At 40.7% G+C, this 24,708-nt stretch overlaps 1 protein-coding gene across 1 annotated transcript in view; it reads left to right on the forward strand.

Annotated features, from left to right (window-relative positions):
* Positions 1-24,708, forward strand: part of LOC124556265 (latent-transforming growth factor beta-binding protein 4-like) — a 505,946-nt gene that overhangs the window by 295,627 nt on the left and 185,611 nt on the right. Inside the window, exons 3-5 of the mRNA XM_047130251.1 lie at positions 4,791-4,876; positions 9,179-9,268; positions 12,014-12,108. Of these exons, the coding sequence (XP_046986207.1) occupies positions 4,791-4,876; positions 9,179-9,268; positions 12,014-12,108 (271 nt within the window). The remainder of the gene's footprint in view (positions 1-4,790; positions 4,877-9,178; positions 9,269-12,013; positions 12,109-24,708) is intronic.

The raw sequence follows: 24,708 nt of genomic DNA on the forward strand, positions 1-24,708 counted from the left end.
TACCAAAATAAAGATATGAAACAAAGATTTTAAGTTCAAAGTTACTATAAATTGGAAAGTACAACACTAACAATCCTGATAAGTTTAACACAAGTCCGTATAGTGTACTGTAAATCCTCATGTTTTCCCAGTAGCGTAAATGCGAAGTGAATTGTTGATGTCTCAACAAAGAGTGCAATTATCAGAACTAGAAATACAGGACTTATAGCGGTGTACGTATACATATCATCCTATCATAATTTGATTGGCATTACTCATAAAAAGCAATTCTGAACAGGTCATGTGCCGAGGAAGAAGAGTTTCAAATGGCTCTGAGCACTATGGGACTTAACTTCTGAGGTCATCAGTCCCCTAGAACTTAGAACTATTTAAACCCAACTAACCTAAGGACATCACACACACATCCATGCCCGAGGCAGGATTCGAGCCTGCGACCGTAGCGGTCACGCGGTCCCAGACTATAGCGCCTAGAACCGCTCGGCATCCCGGCCGGCCGAGAAGAGTTTCCAGAGTAACACGGCTCCCTTGAGAACGCCACAGACAGTCGTAAAATTTTGTTCGGCAAATGAAGCTCGTCTCTCCATCGGATCAATTACTAGCTCTTGAAGATATTCGTCTATGAGACGGGTCCTGAGTGGTCTAACATTGTTACTGATATAGCATTAACGTAATGACGTACATATGCATAAAGGATTTCATATTCTTAGAAACTGTGTTGTGACATTTACACCTAGGCCTATGTATCTGTTTGAAAGTTTAATACTGTACATAAAACTGTTTCTAGAGCTTCGTGATATGCGACTATTCATTTTGCCAATCCAATGTAAAGTAATATTAGGGTGTGGAAAGTACAAATCTGATCATCATCATCACAAGTCGCTGTGCTCGTTGCTGAGCAACCTCACCGCATGAGTCAAGCGTTTCCATCCTGCGCCGTTAGCAGCTTCTCTTAGAGCCTGCCGAAGAAGAGGTAAACAAGAGATATTATTAATTTGATCTGTCCACCTGCTCGCTAATATTGGAATAAAAATTATTTGTAAATATATGAAAAGAAATAGTAATCATTTATCTAAAATTACTCATGGTATTGAACTTTTATTGTATGTCTGTCATCTAACACTTTCATTTTGTTATAATGTAGAGCTGCTGTTTAGTTTCATTTCTAAAGAAAAAATTTCATGTCCTTCACTTCTAGTCAGACTAAATGCTCTATGGTCAAGTTCAAAACTGTATGAAGAGTCTTGGCTTCTTCGAAGTGTTATTCATTCTTTACAACAGTCTATTTTTAAGTTCAGGATTTTAGGCTACATCTACTTTATATCCATACATTATGCAATTAATTATCCGATTTCTGTCAGCATTTAATCATTATTTCGTGTTTCAAATCACATAATTTTTCATTTGTACAGTACTGTAAACGTTATTTTTTGATTATCGCTGCCGGCCGCTAGTGGCTGAGCGGTTCTAGGCGCTTCAGTCTGGAACCGCGTGACCGCTACGCTCGCAGGTTCGAATCCTGTCTCGGGCATGGATGTGTGTGATGTCCTTAGGTTAGTTAGGTTTAAGTAGTTCTAAGTTCTAGGGGGCTGATGACCTCAGATGTTAAGTCCCATAGTGCTCAGAGCCATTTGAACCATTTGATTGTCGATTGTACCAAACATTTCGGTCATATTGCTCACTGCCTTACAAAACGTCTTTGTTTCGTATTATACATGTATGAGTCTGTATATTGACCACATAACCTTAACTCTGTAATGAAAGTTAGTTGCTGAGTTCGCACGCAAACCATCTGCCACACTACATGACCAGGTAGTAACACGTTTGGAATCCGATGTTACGTCCATCGCTCTCTTTTCCTCAATCAACAATGAACAGTAACATTGAAAGCCGTACTGAGTGATAACATACCGAACTAGGGGATTTTAAAAACCTGTCATACATTTAAGTGTTGTAATATGTCTGCTATAAGATTGTGGCGGAAAAGATGCGGAATATGTTATTAAAGAAAAGGAAGTCTCACTTCGTCACGAACATTCACTTCCTCTGCTAGTTTGTCATTTATTTTTGTTCGTTATTTGGTTCAGGTGTCAGTTTCACTGTATGTTAACCGCTTGTTAAATTTCTGGAACAGTAATTTCATGTATAATCTGCACAGAGTTTATAGATAAAACGAATGTGAAGTGTTTTAACACGGCGATCTTTAAAGATCTGTCCATAGACTATAGGAAGTTTATATGACAACTATGTGAAACTTTAGAATTCTTACAGATATCAGTTGTAGATACTAAATTGTTTTCACGGTCTAGTAATGGAACTGAAGTAAGATGTAGCCTCTTTCTTACTACAGATGACTAAGTTACCAATGACTTGTATAGAGCTAAGAACTTTAGTTGCTATGTGTGAGAGAACTATAGTATAACCATTTTGCCATATTTCCTTATTATTGACGTATAAATATTTTTATTTTCTTTAAAATTTAAAACGCGGAATAATATTTTAGGTTTAGACTGACTCAATCATGTGTTGCTAAGACAAGATGTGATGGCAGCAGACTACACGCAGGCTTCTATACAGTACGACCAACTGATGTCTGTGATTTTCAAAATGGTGCAGTTTGGAGCTACTTGAGATAAAATATATCTTGAAGGCTTTAGTTTCTTCTACAGAGAAGATAAATACCCTCGACTAAAATGACTTTTCTTGCCGTTCTGTCTTTAAGTTCACTAAGCGATAGTGTTCGTGACATTCAGCGATTGGAAAAAAGTATGGAAACACCACTTTAACGTAAATACAGATGCTAGACAAGCTTGCAGGTTGCGATGTTGTATTTGACCACGATCGGCAACTGTGCAACGTCCTCAGTACGTTGCAGGTGTCGTAATAAGAACAGCGTTCTGTGTAGTTGTCAGTACATTACGTAGGGGTTAAGGGAATTTGAACGTTTTGTCTGTGTTCGTACGGTGAGTATTTCTGAGACCAAGGTAGAAGAGATGTTTTGGTGTTTTAAGCGGCAATGTACCGAAGAGTTATACTGCTAACAGAGACAGCGGAAAAGAATCATTTGTTAAGTCACAAAACGGACGAAAGTGTGGATCGAGTGATCGTGACGGACTGTCATTGAAGAGCAGTATTACGAAAAGCCAAAGAACGCCAGCTGCAAGTGTAACTGCAGAACTGAATGTCGTACTAGCGAATCCTGACAGCTTAAAAACATTTTGGGAACTCCAGAAGCAAGAAATAGCAGGGCGAGCCGCAAATTCAAAACTACGCATTACTTATGCACATGTCACGAACAGGGAAACGTTGTTTCGAATCCATAAAACCTTAACTCTGGAGCAATGGAAAATATCATTTGGTCAGACGAGCCTTATTTCACAATGTTTCTAACTTCTGGCCGAGTTTACATCCCTAGATGAAACGTGGCGGGGGTTCGGTGATGATTTGGGCAGCCATAACGTGATATTTTATTGGCGCCATGGTCACACTGCTGCCATGGATTATGTGACCACTTTGACTGATCAGGACCATTCCATGGTACAATCTTTGTTCCCCAATTGTAACGCTGTGTTCCAAAATGACACGGTCCCTGTTCATGCACCTCGCATCGTCCAAGACTGGTTTTCTGAACACAAGAATGATTTTTCGCATCTCCCCTGGCCTCCACTGTCACCAGATGCAATATTATTGAACCTTTGTGATCTACTTTGGAGAGAAGGTTGCGCGATACCTATCCACGTCCAAAATCGTTACCTAAACTTGCCGCTATTTTGCACGAAGAATTTCATGAGAGTCCATCGAAAACCATTTAGGGCTTGTATTTATAAATTCAGAGACAACTGGAAGGTGTTTTGGATGCCAACGGTTTTTCTACAGCACATTACACACGATAATGTGTTGTGTGTTTGGTATTTCCATATTTCTTTCCTCCCCCAGTAGCGCTCTGAGACCTGAATATTGAACATGGTTGACAGAGACGAAATCACTACAGACTTACTTAAAGAACTTGTGCCTAAAATGTGTACATGATCAGATATGCGTTATTCGGGAGGCTATGACCAATTCACTTCGGTTCTACTGGAAGCATCGTTCCTATTGTTGAACCTCACATGAAATTATAAATCCTATCATTCTCATTAGCAATCGAAATAGACGAACGTTTTTAAGTCTTGAACTGATTCGTCCTAGTTTACTTTTTATTGCTGTTGTTTATAAAAAACAGCCAGATAATGACTCCGCTTTTATAGTTGTACTACACCCTAGAAGGGCTACACATATGTAATAATTGGCATTCCTCACACTATCGGTTAGTATTCCAAGATATGTAACAGGATCATTGTAATGCCTATATATGCGTAATGGTAAACGAGTTGTTAAAACTATGGCTTTTGCTGAAGAATACTTTATTCATAAGTATTATGAATGCCTCACTTTAATTTTACTTTTTCCTGTTATGTTCACCATACGTACTGGCTTTCGGAACGGAAGAAATAAGTTAGGTATGTCAAACCCATACACTTAATGTCTTTAATAATCCATGAAACACGAACTTACTTGCATAATGGCATTGTCCAGAATACCTGACAAAATATTCAGTGGTTAACTTGCTGAAACATCGAAGGTAATTACTTAATTATTCATGATTTTATTTCACGCCCTTTCAATCACAGTTAAGTAAATTAAAAGCGAATAATTTAAAACACCCTATGCTAACAGCTTTCGATTTACGTTTTCCCTGTTATAAGGAGTTCTAAAGCATCCTTAGTAAGCATTTAATTGTCTTTTTTTTACAGTCACGTGGGCTCTGTGTCGTTTTCGTGCTTGTGTCCTCCCGGGTTTTCTGGGACACTCTGTGAGCAGCCGCAGCCAGTGATTGCAGGTGAGTAACTGTACCAGCGTCGTTCATTTCCTTTGATCTTTTCGAGTGATAACCCTCCGAAAAAATATGTCCGGTTGGTTACTGAAATTTACGCATGCGGAATCTCTTTACGTTCCGAAAAAAAAAAAATCTGTCCCTTTCAGTATCATACGCTGAACATTACAAAGTTGTCTAAAATGTTGTTTCCTTACGTTTGCTCGTATTACGTAACTGATACACGGCCGACGTGACGGCTACGTGTACAGCAGTTACAATTTTCAAGACCGTCCTTATAATTAAATTCACTATTCTTCTTAAGAACACAAAAAAATGTTTAATTTTTTTTAGCATTCTGCAAATGAATGTAACACTAATGACGAGAGACAAATGTTCAGCTTTCCGTTGATGTCAATGTCAATAGAGACAAATATATTGGACAAGAATGAAGCACGAAATCGGCTAAGCCCATTTCAAAGGAACCATCCCGACATTCGTCTTCAGCATTTTCAGAGGAACTAGGGAATACCGAAATCTTTACTACTGGATGAACTTTTTTAACTCTGCTCATGTAAGTGTGATATGGAAAAATATATCTTGAGAGTACATTTATGACATGACCCGTTGGAGCGTTTCGCAGTGAACTTCTTCACTCTCTTGATTCTAACGACATACATTTTGGGATATTTTTTTGGAATTGGTCATACATTTTTATTTTAGTCAATTTCTCCAGGTACATTCGAAACAAGTAATGATAAAAGAAATTTTCATTTTCCTGAGAGCATCAAATCGTCTTTCAGTTTGGGTACTTTTCTTCATTTCGTTTTCTCATCCACGCACTCTCATATTTTGTTGGACCGAGTATTTTCCGTAGAAGTCTCATTTCCTTTGTCTCTAACTCTTCATTTTCTCCCTTTTCGTCGAGAACTAAACATCCCACTGCATAAAGCTACTCTAGTTTTGTGAGATTGTTTACAGTGCGGGATTTTACTATAAAGTGGTTCCCTAATTGATAAGCCACTCCCATTTCCTGAGCTCCGTTTTTGTTTCTTTTTTACCTAGACCGTTCGGCTACATTATTTCCCCTAAATCTTCACATTTTTCACTCTGTTGATTCTACCGCATCTTCTGCTTTGTAATTTTGGAGAAGTTTTATTGCTCATTATGAATTCTGTCTTCTCGAAAGAAATTTCTAATGCAACCTTTTTTACCGTCTTTTTCAACAGGTTTATTTGGTCAGTTGCTGTAACGATATCTTCGGAAAATGTTACTAAATTATCTGCAAGGGCTACACTATTGGGTCTGACGCTCGAGTTTTTATATATCAGTGTGGTTTCTTGGATTTCTTTTTCTTGAAGCCTAAGATTGCTTACCCATATTCCATAGCAGCTGAAGAACAATGAGGAGAGGCTTTTAACTTACCTTACGCCAGATTTTATTTCAAACGGTTTCGAAGTTTTACCGCAGAATTTTATTCAATACTTCGTTTTTGTCAGTATTTCTTTATTCAATACTAAAGTGTTTTTTGTCTGTGCTGAATTCTCCTCTTGTATCAAAGAGTGTTTGGCTGTGTACGGAGTAGTGGGATTTCTTGAGGCCCACAAAGATTACGACAAAATTTTTGCTTCTTGAGAAATAGTTCCTTCCGATGTTTTTCAAATCCATAATCTGTTCTACACAGGAACTACCCTTTCTAAATCCCCCTAGGTATTCACCGAGGCGATGGTCAAACTGCTCTTCCAAACGATTTTGAAGGGTACTGGATAGGGTTTGGACTTCCACTCTACAACTTTCCAAATGCAGGAATGTTTATTGTAATTGCCACGATTTCAGATTCTATCAGAATCTGGCCTGCAATGAGTGTGGAATGACTCTTTGATACCATGTTGGATCATAGTAGCGATGTAGACGGTATATGGATTTTGTAGTTAGGAGTGTTTTGAGTGCAGTAAAGCAGCCCTTATAACTTAAAACGCCAACGTTTCTGGAGCATATTGCTCATGTACTCTGGAGCTTCACACCGGACGAACCACGGACCTAGTGGTGCACAATCACGGCTATATCTCAGGAACACAGTGAAAATCAAAATCATAGAGATCTTTCTGTACTATCCTGGTGCGATATTCCATTCATAATACGACCAATAAAACGATTTATATATTTTATCGCCTTTGCAATTGAAAAACAAGAAAGCGCTTAGGCTTTCAGCCATCCGACTATTGGAAATGTCACCGATTTTTTAGTACTTCCCTTGTGCAAACTCAGCTACTGGGAAGCGAGCATTCCTTACCCCTAGAAGAAGAAGTAACGGGATGTAGATTTAGGTTAAGGCTGTCTGATATACATTGCCTCAAAAATACGTCTCACGAAGACCCAACGCTTTTATTCCGTTTCACGATGTTTTCTTAACGTATTCATTAGTGGAACTAATTTTGTTGTATAGATAAGAAACATACATATATTACCACTCATTGTTTGTGCGTTTATCAGTTTCATTTCCTCTCGAAACTTTCTTCAGCAGTGCACATACAGGACTTAGTTCCTGCGCATTCATGGTCACTCAGCTTCAGCAGGATACTGAATGACCCCAAATTTAAATTTAATTTTAGCTGAAATTTTAATAAGAAGATAAATAATCAAAAGTAACTTTAGAAAGAACTTCCCTTAATGTAGACGTTTTCGTTGGTCGTACAAAAACTCGTAAGTACGTCATCAGACCAATTGAGAAACATATTTTAGATTTATATAATAAGCGAGATCCTTTCGCATGGAGAGTTAGGTTCCACTTTTTAATATACTTTAACCAGAAGAAGCCAACTTAATACCTTATAATAACCACTGATGTCATTCTGCTGCTACATTTATTCCGCGATCTGAAATACTTCTAGACGTATTACAGACTGCATTTACCAGATATGTAACTTTAGACGATGCATTACAACTGCCTTACAAACCGAAACTCAGCCTTGGGACTCTTTCTCCGGCAATTCACCTACGTCTAACTTCACAGATTTTCCTCTGTATTATTAAAAATTCCAAACTGGAATTTGTAGTAATGTTTGTAAACCGAGGATTATTTCCTATGGAAGTATTGGCTTAACCTTATCTACGTCGGTACATTTTTTGATTGTCACGTGAGTTCATTTATCTACACAAAACACACACACACACACACACACACACACACACACACAGGCGCGAGCGAGCGTTCGCCGTGCACAAAGCAGAGGGAAGGAGGGAGAGGGGGAGAGGGGGAGAGAGAGAGAGAGAGAGAGAGAGAGAGAGAGAGAGAAGGTGGAGGGGAGGAACAAAAAGAGCAATGGAGGGATATACACTGAATCTCATAACTGAACAATGGAAAATCCAGAATGGAATGTAACAGTATTATGAAAAGGAAAGTTGCTACACACCATATAGCGCAGATGCTGAGTCACAGATAGACACAACAAAAAGACTGTCAGAAATAAGGCTTTCGGTCAGTAAGGCCTTCGTCAACAATAGACCACACGCACGCACACACACAAACACACACACGCAAACGCAACTCACACACATGATTGAAGTATCAGGCAACTGAAACCTCACTGCCAGTGGTAGTGTGGTTTCAGTTGCGTGATACTGCAGTCGTGTGTGTGTGTGTGTGTGTGTGTGTGTGTGTGTGTGTGTGTCGTCTACTGCTGACGGAAGCATTACTGGCCGAAAGCTTTATTTGTGACAGTCTTCTTGTTGTGCCTATCTGAGACTCAGCATATCCGTTATATGGTGAATGGCAATTAATCCTTTTCATAATATTGAATCTCATAATTGTCTCAATTTTTCCCTCTAAGGAAAGCTTAACATCAAAACCGACGGAGTGACTGTAGAACCCAACTGAAAGAAAGTATCGGTTCAGCACGTAGGACTGTTCTGTATGTCAGCTGTTTTAAACTGGATTACCTGTTCTCACTGTGGAGAGCCCATGAACTCTATGCTCTTTAAATATTGTTTACGAATGAAAAAGTGTCTTCCAGAACGTGGAGGTCTTGGGAACGAATTTCGATAATGAACTTTTGCTGTTCCAGGAGTAGATTCTATGAACCTGTATTATTATACGTAACTAACAGGAAATCAATCTGTATAACATTGTAGTCCCGTGGTCATTCATTTATTTCTCTCTATAGTATGTCAGGTTGTGCGTGAGTCGAGGTGGTAAATTTTGATGTAAGCGCTACTCTGATGGTCGACTATTATTTTTGTTACATTGTAACTATTTCACGTTTACGATTACATATCCTGGTTGTAGCTTATGTACAATTGTAGGTCTTTGAAATGAGTATGCTTTTCCAGGCTGCGCGTCAGACGACTGTGTGCTGCAGTGCCCTTACGAGTCGGGCAACCAGCAGTGCTCGTGCGGCGTCCCGCACCGCATCGTAAGAGGTGAGATCTACTATTCAATCACTTCAAGTTGCTTTTGGTAACGCGGTGATCTATCACTTTATTCCAATGCAGTGAATACTTACAGGTATATATGGTGCCCCAAAACTGCCCATGAGATGTAGGATGCTAAACTGAGTATTTTAAGGTAAGACAGCAATGGTCTGAAGTGAATACTGCGGGTAAACAATGTCTACAACCAGCACGTTTTTGTAAACTCCTTTTATTTCTGCATCGTCATTGGCGATACTGCCTAGAAAAACAATACAGATGTGTTCACAGTGGTTTTTCTGTAATACGGTTACGTGAAAGTCGTCTTTGAAGGAAATCGCTGAATTAACTCAGTGTGAACAGAGCGGTTAGGTGCTAGCTGTCTTTCTCATTGTACCAGAAATGACGTGAATATTTAAGAGAGCGTCGAAACTTTTATGCACCTTTGTAACACATGCATAGAAACTAGTTCTTAATCTCAAACCACTCAGTTTAACATCCTCTAACATCCATATAATATAGTGGGCACTATTGTTATGCACATATTAGGACACAGTTATATAATAGCCCTCCTTTCCTATCAGGTTTTTTAAATACTGCTGGATCGTAGACTGTTGAAGGTAAGACCGCGCTATTCTGATTCGTGAAATTGTACAGGTGGGATTCAGCTGCCCCTACCTATGGGTTTTATGCAACCCACAATGCCCTCAAAAAACCACGCGCGAGATTTTCGTATTCTCTCACTCGCTATGCGCGAACCATTAGTCCTACAGAAAAAATGAACAGGATCATATTGTAGGAAATTTAATGCAGTTAAATTTTATGCTGGAGACCATAGTTTTAGAGCTATTCAAGAACAACACCTTTGATGGTGACTTTTGTGCGTGTTTCTTGAATAATTCGAAAACTACGGCCTCTAACGAAAACGTACCCCGGTACAAAATTTAACTGCATTAAATTTCCTACACAAAAGGTCATATACATTTTTTCTGTAGGAAGAATAACTTAATGTATCAGGCAAGATGAATATGTCATTTCTACTAATCTCATTGCGTATTTCTTTCGGTTACCTTCTGTACTGCACTATAGCAGTTCATTCTACGTATCATCCAAGTTTCATTGACTATGTTACTTGGCAGTGACACATCATGTAAAAGTTACTTTCGTCCTAAAGTTTTGAGCGCCAGTGTACCTCGCCCGTGCAATTACACGACAACCCTAAGTCGCTTCCCTTGATTTCCATTCGTCATATATCCGACAAAAAAAAAATAATAATCTCTGTCCTGCACCGTCTCAAACAAGAAGCACTGCAGTGGGTATATAACAGATGAAACAAGAGACTGGGCTTAAAATTGTTTACAAGCTATCCTGGGACGCCGCAGTTGTCGTCATACACTGAGATCACTTTTAAGAGGCCAAGGAATGCAGCAGGTATTGTGCCTCTGGTTGGTGTCTTGAAGTTAATGAGAATAAACAGGTATTGAGGGTATGTAAGTTGATATGCCTAGCGGATGACGACTTTGTGGCTGCCTTATACAAGAATTTATGACTGCCCTGAGGAAGGCAGACTTCACAATACTTCTGACTCCTGTAAGAGTTTTTTGAAACACCCTATATATGCCAATTTAGAAAATTTTATAAGTAAGTTTTACATTGAATGCTACTGTATTCTACAGAGTATGTGTTTGCCAGAGAAGTAACACTTTAAATATATTATTTACTTGGTTTACAAAAGAGACAGTGCCTCTACTTCAGCAATTTTGCCGTAAAATAGCAAACAGCTATAAATTAGCTATATATCAATCTGTTTTAATAGATTCCGTTTACTTTAGAATCTCTGCCATAAAAACTAAACTCCGTCCGAACAGGCCATGAGGTTCCGTTTACAACGACCGACTGCAAGCCCGAAATCTTTTTGAACTGTTGATTCGCCGGGAAAATTTCAAATTTTACACGTTCCAACGCTACCGACCGGCCTCGGTCTCATCCTCAGCCCACAGGCATCCCTGGATGCTTATATGGAGGAGCAATTGGTCAGCATAACGCTCTCCCGGTCGTATGCCACTTTACGAGATCGGAGCCGTTGCTTCTCAGTCAAGTAGCTCCTTAGTTTGCCTCACAGAGGCTGAGAATCTTTACCCTATAGATATTAAATAGTAGAACCGTTAATTTAAATATAAATAAGACCCGCAATATTTGTTTCGTATCCCCATAGCATTGATTTCTAATAAATATATTTCACTAGATGTAGATACTCAGCGGACAGCTTTCAAGTGCAAGAACAGACGACGAAATCGTTTAAATATACACGGACAGAGCTGCATGTTGAGTATCTGCAAACAGTGTCTTAGTCTCACGGCTGTAAAATTTATCACGTGAAGAAAACCTGTGTAGATTGTGTATGTGTATATTATTTTCAGCTGATACTTCCCAGACACAAAAGTGATATCTATCTCCACCCCCTCTCCTTCTCCGTCCCCCCCCCCCCCAAATCTCTCTCTCTCTCTCTCTCTCTCTCTCTCTCTCTCTCTCTCTCTCTGTCCGAATGAATGGTGAGTATGAACATAATAACTCTGCTCACAATGGAGCTACTCGCAGCAAAAGTTCTGTGTGTACCTTCATAATAAGCAAAACTTACAAGTTTCATTCTCTGTAAATACAGTACAGTGTAGTCTATTCATCGGAGTACGCGGTCTCGCTGTACGCGTTACTGTATTTTGCTTACACTTTCATTTTTTTGTGTTTCTCGTGTTTCAGAAAGGGCACATTACGAAGTTACTGTACGTATTGCGAACCTAACGGCTCTGCGGGAAACCTACAGTTCCTCTGTGGAGTTGGTCTTGCGTTCACGTGTAAGTCTTATTGAAATAACTTTTATACATACATAGTGCTTTAGGTTAGTTCACTTTGTCATACACTAGTGGGCACTTATTTAATTGGTATTAACTTTTATATTATCGGATAAAATAAAACTATTTTGTGTACAATGGCTTGAGTACTGTATTCACAATAAATTTTCATATTAAAATTGTCATATTTTTGTAACGCCTCACATGTCGTTACTCATATTTCAAATCATCTTTCTAAAAAACGTGCCTGCCTAGCTAGTGCATTTGCCTTGACAGCTGTGTATAGAGTAGCTCCATGTCGATACAGTAACTCGAATGCAGTACAAAAATATTTCTTAATATTCTTACGTATAGTACCGGCAAATTATACCGTACACTCAGTGTTCACCTGAATTCTTTAAGGTATAGACTAAAATCCGTGCGTCTTCTGTTTAGTAGTTACTTACCTTAGTAATTACGGTATGCTTCATGTTCTCGTTAGTATATAGTCACGTGACTATTGTGATACCTATAATTTTATTAACTTGTCCAGTCGCTTTCTACATCTTTGTTTATAAATTTTAATTCTTAGAAATTTTGTTTCACTTTTTTTCTATGGTGATGGTTCCAATGTGTTAGGTTATTGTAAGTCCTGTTTGTGACACTAAATTTGCACAACTCTTTTCTAGTAACGCTGTCTTTCTATAGTTTGTACATTGGTTCAAAAAAATGTATTTTTTGAAGTTTGAAGCTCTCTCTCTTATCGTTGATTAGTATCGCATCAGTATACTTTTTTCTGTGTCGCGAAATTAGATGCTGTGACTACATATTTATGTGACTACATATTTGTCGCACTGGGTGTTTTGTATGTTTCTACATCTACATCGACACTGCAAATCACATTTAAGTGCCTGGCAGAGGGTTCATCGAACCACCTTCACAATTCTCTATTATTCCAGTCTCTTATAGCGCGGAAAGAACGAAAACATATATCTTTCCGTATGAGCTATGATTTCCCTTATTTAATCACGGTGATCGTTTCACCGTATGTAGGTCGGCGTCAGCAAAATATTTTCGCATTCGGAGGAGAAAGCTGGTGATTGGAATTTCGTGAGAAGATTGTTCCGCAACGAGAAACGCCTTTGTTTTAACGATGTCCATCCCAAATCCTGTATCATTTCAGTGGCACTCTGCCCCCTATATCGCCGTAATACAAAACGTGCTGCCCTTCTTTGAACTTCTTCGATGTACTCCGCTAATCCAATCTGGTAGGGATCCTACACCGCGCAGCAGTATTCTAAAAGAGGACGGACAAGCGTAGTGTAGGCAGTCTCCTTAGTAGGTCTGTTAAATTTTCTAAGTGTCCTGCCAATAAAATGCAGTCTTTGGTTAGCCTTTTCCACAACATTTTCTGTGTGTTACTTCCAATTTAATTCGTTCGTCATTGTAATTCCTAGATATTTAGTTGAATTTACGGCCTTTAGATTTGACTGATTTATCGTGTAACCGAGGTTTAACGGATTGCTTTCAGCACTCATGTAGATGACCTCACACTTTTCGTTATTTAGGGTCAATTTCCAATTTTCGCACTATTCAGATATCTTTTCTAAATCGTTTTGAAATTTGTTTTGATCTTCTGATGACTTTATTAGTCGATAAACGACAGCGTCATCTGCAAACAACCTAAGATGGCTGCTCAGATTGTCTCCCAAATTGTTTATATAGATAAGGAACTGAAAAGAGCCTATAAGACTACCTTGGGGAACGCCAGAATCACTTCTGATCCACTCGATGACTTTCCGTCAATTACTACGAACTGTGACCACTCTGACAGGAAATCACAAATCCAGTCACATAACTGAGACGATATTCCATAAGTACGCAATTTCACTACAAGCCGCTTGTGTGGTACAGTGTCAAAAGCCTTTCGGAAATCCAGAAATACAAAATCGACCTGAAATCCCCTGCCAATAGCACCCAACACTTCATGTGAATAAAGAGCTAGTTGTGTTTCACAAGAACGATGTTTTCTAAATCCGAGTTGATTGTGTGACAATAGACCGTTTTCTTACAAGTAATGTTCGAACACAATATATGTTCCAGAATCCTACCGCATATCAACGTTAATGGTACGAGCCTGTAATTAGTGGATTACTCCTACTACCATTCTTGAATATTGGTGTGACCTGTGCAACTTTTTAGTCTTTGGGTACGGATCTTTCGTCGAGCGAACGGTTGTATATGATTGTTAAGTATGGAGCTATTTCATCAGCATATTGTGAATGGAACGTAATTGGTATACAGTCTGGGCCAGAAGACTTGTTTTTATTAAGTGGTTTAAGTTGCTTCACTACTCTGGGGATATCTACTTCTACGTTACTCGTGTTGAAAGCTGTTCTTGATTCGAATTCTGAAATATTTATTTCGTCTTCTTTTTTGAAGCCATTTCGGAAGGCTGTGTTTAGTAACTCTGCTTTGGCAGTACTGTCTTCGATAGTATCTCCATCGCTATCGCCGAGAGTAGGCATTGATTGTGTGTTTCCGCTAACATACTTCACATGCGACGAGAATCTCCTTGGATTTTCTGCCAGGTTTCAAGACAGTTTCGTTGTGGAAACTATTATAAGCATCTCATCGCACTGAAGTCCGCGCTGAATTTCGAGCTATAAAAGATCTCCAATCTTCCTTACAGATAACATTTCACTGTTGCTTTATTTAGTTTCAGGTAACATTAGTTTCATTAAAATGTACTACAATGTTACTGGAATATCATATTTCAGTATCAACCTAGTTTTCTTTAAGATACACCAAATCTTTTGTTCTTAACAATACGTTTTCTCCTTTACAAGAACACGATACGATCTATAGATTATTAGATCGAAATCCCCCCAAAAAATTAAAGATATTAAGTTTTATTTCTGAAAGTGTCTTCACACAATATCTACGACACACAGCGGAAAAAGTTTGCTGCACAGAGATATTTGGCTGTGCAGCACATTTTACCTTCCTGAATGAGAACGTTGTGTTTCAATTTAAACTTTTGCATTCTCCGACGATCATTAGATAAATACCATTATGTATTGGGTGACGGTTTTCTCTCGCATGATACTTATGGTATGCTGATTCACACATGTTTCCGTATTTTACTGTTTAGCTTCTTTATTGCTTGTATGTTGCATCCACGTGGTATGTTGGTTTGTTTCACTCTATATCTCTAGTATGTAATGAACGGGAACTGAGAACGCAACATCTCGTCGACTAACACATTATTAGGCACAGATAGCTAGAATAGAAGCAAAAGCCCCTTGTTTAAGGAAACAACCAGGCATCCCCGGCCGGCCGGAGTGGCCGTGCGGTTCTTGGCGCTACAGTCTGGAACTAAGCGACCGCTATGGTCGCAGGTTCGAATCCTGCCTCGGGCATGGATGTGTGTGATGTCCTTAGGTTAGTTGGGTTTAATTAGTTCTAAGTTTCTTTAACAGAGCGTCGTTAAGTTCTGCATGTTGTTATACGAGAAATTGTTTGTGGATATACTGTATTGATGAATTAGTTCTACGTTCACCTCAAAATACCACACAAATTATTTTTTCATGCGGTTGAACGAATGTTGCTATAAGAGTATCCTAACTTTAAATGCCTTCACATTTCTATATAAGTCTCCTTTGAAGCATTAGAAGACCATTGCTTGGGTTAGGGTATTTTTTACCATTAACACGCCACACTTACTCACAGTATTTAATTTTTCTTCTTCAACATATTTTGGAACTACGCTGTCTGATCAAAAATACCTGGTCACCTGTTAGTGGACATTGATATGCGGTGCGTCCACTCACCGTCTTTGTGACGGCTTGAGCTCTGCTTGAGGACACTTACAATCATGTGTCTTAATTGTTGAGGAATGGCACCTCACTTTCATCGACAGCCAAAACCAGAGAAGGTAGTGATGTAGGACACTGTGGTCTGAAGCGAAGTCGACGTTCTAACTTATCCCAAAGCTATTCAGTTGGATTCAGGTCGAGGTTCTGGGCAGGTCAGTCTGTATCAGGGATGTTAATGTCCACAAAACATTACGTTAGGTGTGTAATGGGGTTTCTGGATCAAATACGCACACACGCCGTTCTTCGGACAGTGTAAGGTGCAGACTCGGCCTATGGTCGGTGGGACCAACACGTATCGAACGTCACAATCTAAGATAGCGGCAAGTTGCATCCCTTCTTCTCAGTGACGTCGCCATCATCGAGCCGTGCCTCCCCCCCTCCCCCCCAAACTCCCCTCCATTTCTCACATTCTCTTCAGCCAATCATAATCCAATATATGTAAATAGCCCAGTTGTCGTTTGTAACCTAAACTTATCGCCCCTCGCCCCACTTCTCTGCAGCGAATATCAGATTAGCATTAACAGTCAATTTCATTCATAATAATTGATTAAGCTTGCAAAGGCGTGTTTCATTATTTAAACAATTCAGATACTTAAATAATAACTGAATAATTTAAATAAATCACACTGTAGTATTTTCGTGGGCATTAAAATGAAATCATAGTACAGACCCAAAGCCACAACCTGAGCTGCGCTAGAAAGTATCTAACCGATATGAATTTCTTTCAACGTCCCGTGCGCAACAGTACTTTTCCGAACAATTACATAAAGTGTGCAGCTTGCTGTATTTACAGACGCAAAACACGTCAGCGACACACAAGAATACACGTACGCGTGCGCCCTCCGCCGCCCCCCCCCCCCTCCCCACCGCAACACACACACACACACACACACACACACACTCATCCACATTTACTCGTAATGTTCAATGATACTTATCCCGTAAAGTATCTCAAACCTCTGAAATTTTTGCAATTTATTGAAAAGTATTTATGCAAGTATTACGTGAAGAGTAGAAAATTGCAGTATTTCAAATTACAGAATTCTCAAAAGTGTCTGCACACTGCGAATTTTTTGCGCTATATTCAAATGTATTTCTTCCAAAAATTACGTAAATTCTGTAACTTTCGGTAGGTCAAAGGACTTCACAGAGCACTCGAAAGTATCTGAATGGTCTCAGTTTTTTGCTTCATATCCAAAGGTATTTATGCAAAAATTACGTAAAGCAGCTCTTGTGTTTCCAGAATGAAACTTTCACCCTGCAACGGAGTGTGCGCTGATATGAAACATCCTGGCAGATTAAAACTGTGTGCCGGACCGAGACTCTAATTCGGGATCTTTGCCTTTTGCCGGCAAGTGCTCTACCATCTGAACTTCCCAAGCACGGCTCACGACCCGTCCTGACAGCTTTAATTCCGTCAGTACCTAGTCTCCTACCTTCAGACTTCACAGAAGCTCTTCTGCGAACCGCTTCAGTGAAGTCTGCTAGATAGGAGACGAGGTATTGGTGGAATTAAAGCTGTGAGGACGGGTCGCGAGTCGTGCTTGGGTAGTTCAGCTGGTACAGCACTTGGCGCGAAAGGCGAAGGTCCCGAGTTTGAGTATCGGTCCGGGATACAGTTAATCCGACAGGAACTGCCGTCTGCTCCACGCCTGCTGTGCAGCGAGTTACGTTAATTTAAGTATTAACTGCATTTTTCTTATTTGTCACTTCTTCATCCGTGTGTTTTTGCTTTTGGAAGCTTTAATTGTCGAGTGCTAGTAATAGTGTTCCATAGATTTCGTGTTTGTTTTGAATACAGTCAGAGAGAGTCCCTTGAGTCAGCCATACTGCCAGTAGTGCTAGTGTTTGCGAATACAGTCCAGAGACAGGTAGTGCTATTTTCATTGTTTTTTACAAGAAGTGTCTAGTAACCACAGTTTAGTCAACTATCAGCCGCCTTTAGTGAATTAGCAGTCTAGTTAAAAGTTGATTAACTCTCTATAGTGAATTGATTTCTTAGGATGGATAGGATGTGTGACTGCTGTGTATGGACGCAGGAGGAGCTGGCCACTGATCGCGAACAGCTGAATGTGTTGATGGCCGTGGTCAGCCGTCTTCAGTCTGCTGCCTCGGAGTGTAGCGGCAGTGGGGAGTCTGGTGCGTTACTTGGTACACCCCAGGTGTTACATGCTTCACCCACTGTCCCTGCTGTCGAGACATCTTTGCGGGTACCGGGCGCGGCTGGGCCACCCTCTCCCCAAGGGGAGTGGTGGGTTCAGCGGCGTTCGAGGCGCACGAGGCGGAGGGTCAATGTGGAGGCTGGGCGTGTGGCATCGCCCGCTCTGCCTGTGAGTGGACATGTGGCCGCTCCTTCAGCAATGTCCGAGCAGGCACACGAGGGGACGGGATTATTAGCGATTGGGAGCTCCAAAGTTAGGCGGGTGATGGAGACCCTTAGGGAAATAGCGGAAACGTCGGAAAGAAGGCCAGTGTTCACTCTGTCTGCTTACCGGGGGGTCTTATCCGAGATGTGGAGGAGGCCCTGCCAGCGGCGATAGAGAGCACTGGGTGCACCCGACTGCAAATTGTTGCTCATGTCGGCACCAATGCCTCCTGCCGTCTGGGTTCAGAGATCATCCTCAGTTCGTACAGGCGGTTGGCGGAGTTGGTGAAGCCGGAAAGCCTCGCTCGCGGGGTAGAATCTGAGCTAACTATTTGTAGTATCGTTCCCAGAAACGATCGCGGTCCTCTGGTTTGGAGCCGAGTAGAAGGCTTAAACCAGAGGCTCAGACGATTCTGCGGAGATTGGGGTGCAAATTTCTCGACCTCCGCTATCTGGTGGAGAAATGTAGGGTCCCCCTGAATAGGTCAGGCGTGCACTACACGCAGGAAACGGCTACAAGGGTAGCGGAGTACGTGTGGAGTGCACATGTGGGTTTTTTAGGTTAGAGAATTCCCTCCCTAGGCGCGACAAGACGCCTCCGGAGACGCGGCATGGTAGGAGTAGGAACAATGCAACAGGGAATAACAATATTACTCAGATAATATTAAACAGTAGGAGCGTCTATAGAAAGATCCCAGAACGGCTCTCATTAATAAACGGCCACAATGCCCACATAGTCCTAGGGACAGAAAGTTGGCTGAAACCAGATGTACACAGTAATGAAATCCTAAACTCAGATTGGAATGTATACCGCAGATACAGGCTGGACAGTGAAGGGGGAGGCGTGTTTATAGCGATAAGAAGTGCAACAGTATCGAATGAAATTGACGGAGATCCGAAATGTGAAATAATTTAGGTGAAGGTCACGGTTAAAGCAGGCTCAGACATGATAATTGGATGTCTCTATAGGCCCCCTGGCTCAGCAGCTGTTGTGGCTGAGCACCTGAAGGATCATTTGGAAAATATTTCGCGTAGATTTCCCCACCATGTTATAGTTCTGGGTCGATATTTTAATTTGCCGGATATAGACTGGGAGACTCAAACGTTCATAACGGGTGGCAGGGACAAAGAATCCAGTGAAATTTTTTTAAGTGCTTTATCTGAAAACTACCTTGAGCAGTTAAACAGAAAAACGACTCGTGGCGATAACATATTAGACCTTCTGATGACAAACAGACCCGAAATATTTGAAACAGTTAACGCAGAACAGGGAATCAGCGATCATAAAGCGGTTACTGCATCGATGATTTCAGCCGTATATAGAAATATTAAAAAAGGTAGGAAGATTTTTCTGTTTAGCAAAAGTGACAAAAAGCAGATTTCAGAGTACCTGACGGCTCAACACAAAAGTTTTTCCTCAAGTACAGACAGTGTTGAGAATCAGTGGACAAAGTTCAAAACCATCGTACAACATGCGTCAGATGAGTATGTGCCAAGCAAGATCGCAAGAGATGGAAAAGAGCCACCGTGGTACAACAACCGAGTTAGAAAACTGCTGCGGAAGCAAAGAGAACTTCACAGCTAACATAAACATAGCCAAAGCCTTGCAGCCAAACAAAAATGACGCGAAGCGAAATGTAGTGTGAGGAGGGCTATGCGAGAGGCGTTCAATTAATTCGAAAGTGGAGTTCTATGTACTGACTTGGCAGAAAATCCTAAAAAATTTTGGTCTTATGTCAAAGCGGTAGGCGGATCAAAACAAAATGTCCAGACACTCTGTGACCAAAATTGTACTGAAACAGAGGATGACAAACTAAAGGCCGAAATAGTAAGTGTCTTTTTCCAAAGCTGTTTCACAGAGGGAGACTGCACTGTAGTTCCTTCTCTAGATTGTCGCACAGATGACAAAATGGTAGATATCGAAATAGACGACAGAGGGATAGAGAAACAATTAAAATCGCTCAAAAGAGGAAAGGCCGCTGGACCTGATGGGATACCAGTTCGATTTTACGCAGAGTACGCGAACGAACTTGCCCCCCCCCCCCCCCCCCCCTTCTTGCAGCGGTGTACCGTAGGTCTCTAGAAAAGCGTAGCGTTCCAAAGGATTGGAAAAGGGCACAGGTCATCCCCGTTTTAAAGAAGGGACGCCGAACAGATGTGCAGAATTATAGACCTATATTTCTAACGTCGATCAGTTGTAGAATTTTGGAACACGTATTATGTTCGAGTATAATGACTTTTCTGGAGACAATAAATCTACTCTGTAGGAATCAGCATGGGTTTCGAAAAAGACGATCGTGTGAAACCCAGCTCGCGCTATTCGTCCACGAGGCTCAGAGGGCCATAGACACTGGTTCCCAGGTAGATGCCGCGTTTCTTGACTTCCGCAAGGCGTTCGATACAATTCCCCACAGTCGTTTAATGAACAAAGTAAGAGCATATGGACTATCAAACCAATTGTGTGATTGGATTGAATAGTTCCTAGATAACAGAACGCAGCATGTCGTTCTCAATGGAGAGAAGTCTTCCGAAGTAAGAGTGATTTCAGGTGTGCCGCAGGGGACTGTCGTAGGACCGTTTCTATTCACAATATACATAAATGACCTTGTGGATGACATCGGAGGTTCACTGAGGCTTTTGCGGATGATGCAGTTGTATATCGAGAGGTTGTAACCATGGAAAATTGTACTGAAATGCAGGAGGATCTGCAGCGAATTGACGTATGGTGCAGGGAATGGCAATTGAATCTCAATGTAGACAAGTGTAATGTGCTGCGAATACATAGAAAGAAAGATCCTTTATCATTTAGCTACAATATAGCAGGTCATCAATTGGAAGCAGTTAATTCCATAAATTATCTGGGAGTACGCATTAGGAATGATTTAAAATGGAATGATCATATAAAGTTGATCGTCGGTAAAGCAGATGCCAGACTGAGATTCACTGGGAGAATCCTAAGGAAATGCAATCCGAAAACAAAGGAAGTAGGTTACAGTACGCTTGTTCGCCCACTGCTTGAATACTGCTTAGCAGAGTGGGATCCGTACCAGATAGGGTTGATAGAAGAGATAGAGAGGATCCAACGGAGAGAAGCGCGCTTCAGGATCATTTAGTAATCGCGAAAGCGTTACGGAGATGATAGATAAACTCCAGTGGAAGACTCTGCAGGAGAGACGCTCAGTAGCTCGGTACGGGCTTTTGGTGAAGTTTCGAGAACATACCTTCACCGAGGAGTCAAGCAGTATATTGCTCCCTCCCACGTATATCTCACGAAGAGACCATGAGGATAAAATCAGAGGTATTAGAGCCCACACAGAGGCATACCGACAATCCTTCTTTCCACGAACAATACGAGACTGGAATAGAAGGGAGAACCGATAGAGGTACTCAAGGTACTCTCCGTCACACACCGTCAGGTGGCTTGCGGAGTATGGATGTAGATGTAGATGAAGTTTCAGCACTTGTGCTTGTGCAAAAGTTTTATTTCTATACCACAGATGGTGTAAGAAACAACGGAGGCTCAAATTAGTTGTCTTTCATATCTAAATTATTACACGACGCTTGTCAAGCGTCACATGGCAGGCAGGCATCCGCAAGATAGAACAAATTAACTGAGAGTTTTGCTTATTCCAGCAAGTTGTTTCTCGCTGAGATCCAATGCCTCTGACTCTCTTAGCTGTGCCCAGTATGATATGCATGCCCAATTGCAGAACACACAAACACTCGTAATTTAATGCATTGCAGATTTCGGACGCTGAATTTACTATAGGAAAGAACATGGATAAGCCAACTACAAAATTTCCACTGAGTCGAGTTTTCAGACTTGTGTTAATTCACTAGTTTGTGATCCAACAGAGTTTAATACAGTGACTTGTGTTTTGACCGAGAACGTTCTTGAGAGTGATTTCTTGTACTTGCGTTGCAGACATTAGATGTATAAATCAAACTGAGATGCAGTTTTGAGAAAAATACCTACAGGAACAAAAGTACGACTACAGCAACCTTATAAAAATTTAAAACGCTTTGTCTGGAATCGATGTTAATAAATTGTAAACTAGGACCCTGCTCTGGAATGTTAAGGAACACACGGGTCAAGTCATTGAGTCTTGATACCTCGATTCTGTTCCAGACACATCGGGAGAATAACTGCCTATATAGAGTTATATTGATTTTTCAGAATAAATTGAGGTACTTTATGTTGAAGCACAGTTTCGTGCTCCAGGGGCCCTCTATCATGCAAGATAGATGGCGGAGGCAATTTGTTGTTTGAAAACGTATATGTCCTGTGATGAATTTCAATTATCACCACAAACATATAATACCATTTGTATTTCTCTTACATGAGAACGAATGTAAAAACTGCGCTCCATAAAAAGATAAAAAACAAAATTTATATACGCAGTGTAATTAAGGAATTATTAATAAACAGTTGCTGAAGATACGCTTTACTTTAAATGCTATTCTGCAAATCTTTAGTAATAAGAAATAAATTCAAATGGTGCTTTATGCCCCTGTTCCTTTCGGCGTCAACGGACGACAGAGTTGATCTGCGTTCAGTGCTTGGTGTAAGGCACAACGAAGCCTCCAATTAATTTCCACACCTGTAATAGTTGTCAAGTGTCACATTGTTCTTTACAGTCTGAAATGTCTGCAAAAATACGTGAGCAACGCAAAAATCTGCAATGTTTATGTCAAGTATCACAATGGTATGGTACTCTCCACACAAACACACACACACACACACACACACACACACACACACACACACACACAAGTCTAATTGGTGTCTAGAACATCACTGTAGGCTCTCAGATTAAGTGCTCCAATACTATTTTCATACCTAAGTGCGTATAGCTGAAAAACAACTTGCTAAAGAGACAATCGACTTTAAGTAATGCCTAAAACAGGAAAGTAGTGAAGCTAACCTGATGGGACTTATAACAGCAGGTACTATATATCTTATACAAAATGATACGCTAAATGAGCTAGCAGATAAACAAACAGTTAATCTGAATTAATGCCACCTATTGGAAGAGAGTAATTAATTCCATTTATTTTGTCCTACTCTTGGTGCAAGACAAAATGCACCCTCAAATTGAATGTTTCCACTCGTAAATTGTTCTCAGGCTCTATTTTAGGGGACACAAAGGTAATGCATTATGTTCTACACTCGAAAATTGTAATATATGATATTAACTGACAATTTTCGCATTTATTACAAATAAAACAAGCCTATTAGAGGTTCTGTATAACAAGTACTTTCAACGGTAGCTGCAACATTTACTAATCAAAACAGTAGTGCCAGGGCTCTCTCTAAAACTGTGATCAACTACTATATAAGAACAGAACCTAATAAAAATTAGCGACGAGATAATATGCCCCTTCCTCCCACCCACTCACCCGCACACACACACACACACACACACACACACACACACACACACACACACACACACGCCCTCGCGAGCGCGCAACACAACCAAAAACCATTTTACGAATGAAGGAGGTGCTTTTATTATGATGCAGCACTTGTACTGCGGAACTTCTACTTCTCTTGCGCAGCACAATACCACAGACAGTACACAGATGGTAAATAGCTAAAAATGATGACTGCGCCGATAACGTGAAAGTAAAATTATTTATCAGTACACACGCCACACTCAAGTATAATTATTGATCTCGAAAATCCGAAATTTGCAGTAAAATAGAATTGTATTATACCTAACACAGAACACACTTTGCAAGAGCAACCGGTGTCAGATTAAATATTTTACCTCTTAATTATCTGTGTTACTTAATAAAATACTCTCACCTTGTATGTCGATACTACCGATGGAAACTTACACGTTAAGTAGTTCTTATTAGCGAAGTTCGACTGCTGTACCACACGTTTTGAGCCCCATGGACCTTATTGTGTTGGATAGACCGTCAGAGTCAGAGCACCTCGTGTTCCTGCTGCTAATAAGGTGAGTACACCGTTCGTTTGTTTCATATTCTTACGACCTTCAAACAGTGATGTATAGGGACTGTGATTGCTGTGTACAAATGCGAGCTGAGTTGGCGACCCTTCACTCACAACTCCAGGCTGTATTGGCTTCTGTCACTCAGCTTGAGGCTGGTACCAAGGGGGAACACTGTGGGGGTTCGCATACGGGGATGTGAGAGACGTCGAGCACGTCCCATGTGTCCCCCGATCGGCTCACTACCTGCACTGAGGTTGACCCCGCACCCGTTGTCGAGTGGGAGATCATTCCAAAGTCTGGCAGGCAATGAAAGACATTCCCAGAGGCCGATTGTAGGTTCGTTTGAAGAACAGGTTTCGGGCATTATCTGTGGCTCACGAAGTCTCTATGCCGGATGCAGTCGTCCACCCTGTTCCAG

The sequence above is a fragment of the Schistocerca americana genome, chromosome X (genome assembly GCF_021461395.2).
Source record: "Schistocerca americana isolate TAMUIC-IGC-003095 chromosome X, iqSchAmer2.1, whole genome shotgun sequence".
Classification (NCBI taxonomy): domain Eukaryota; kingdom Metazoa; phylum Arthropoda; class Insecta; order Orthoptera; family Acrididae; genus Schistocerca; species Schistocerca americana.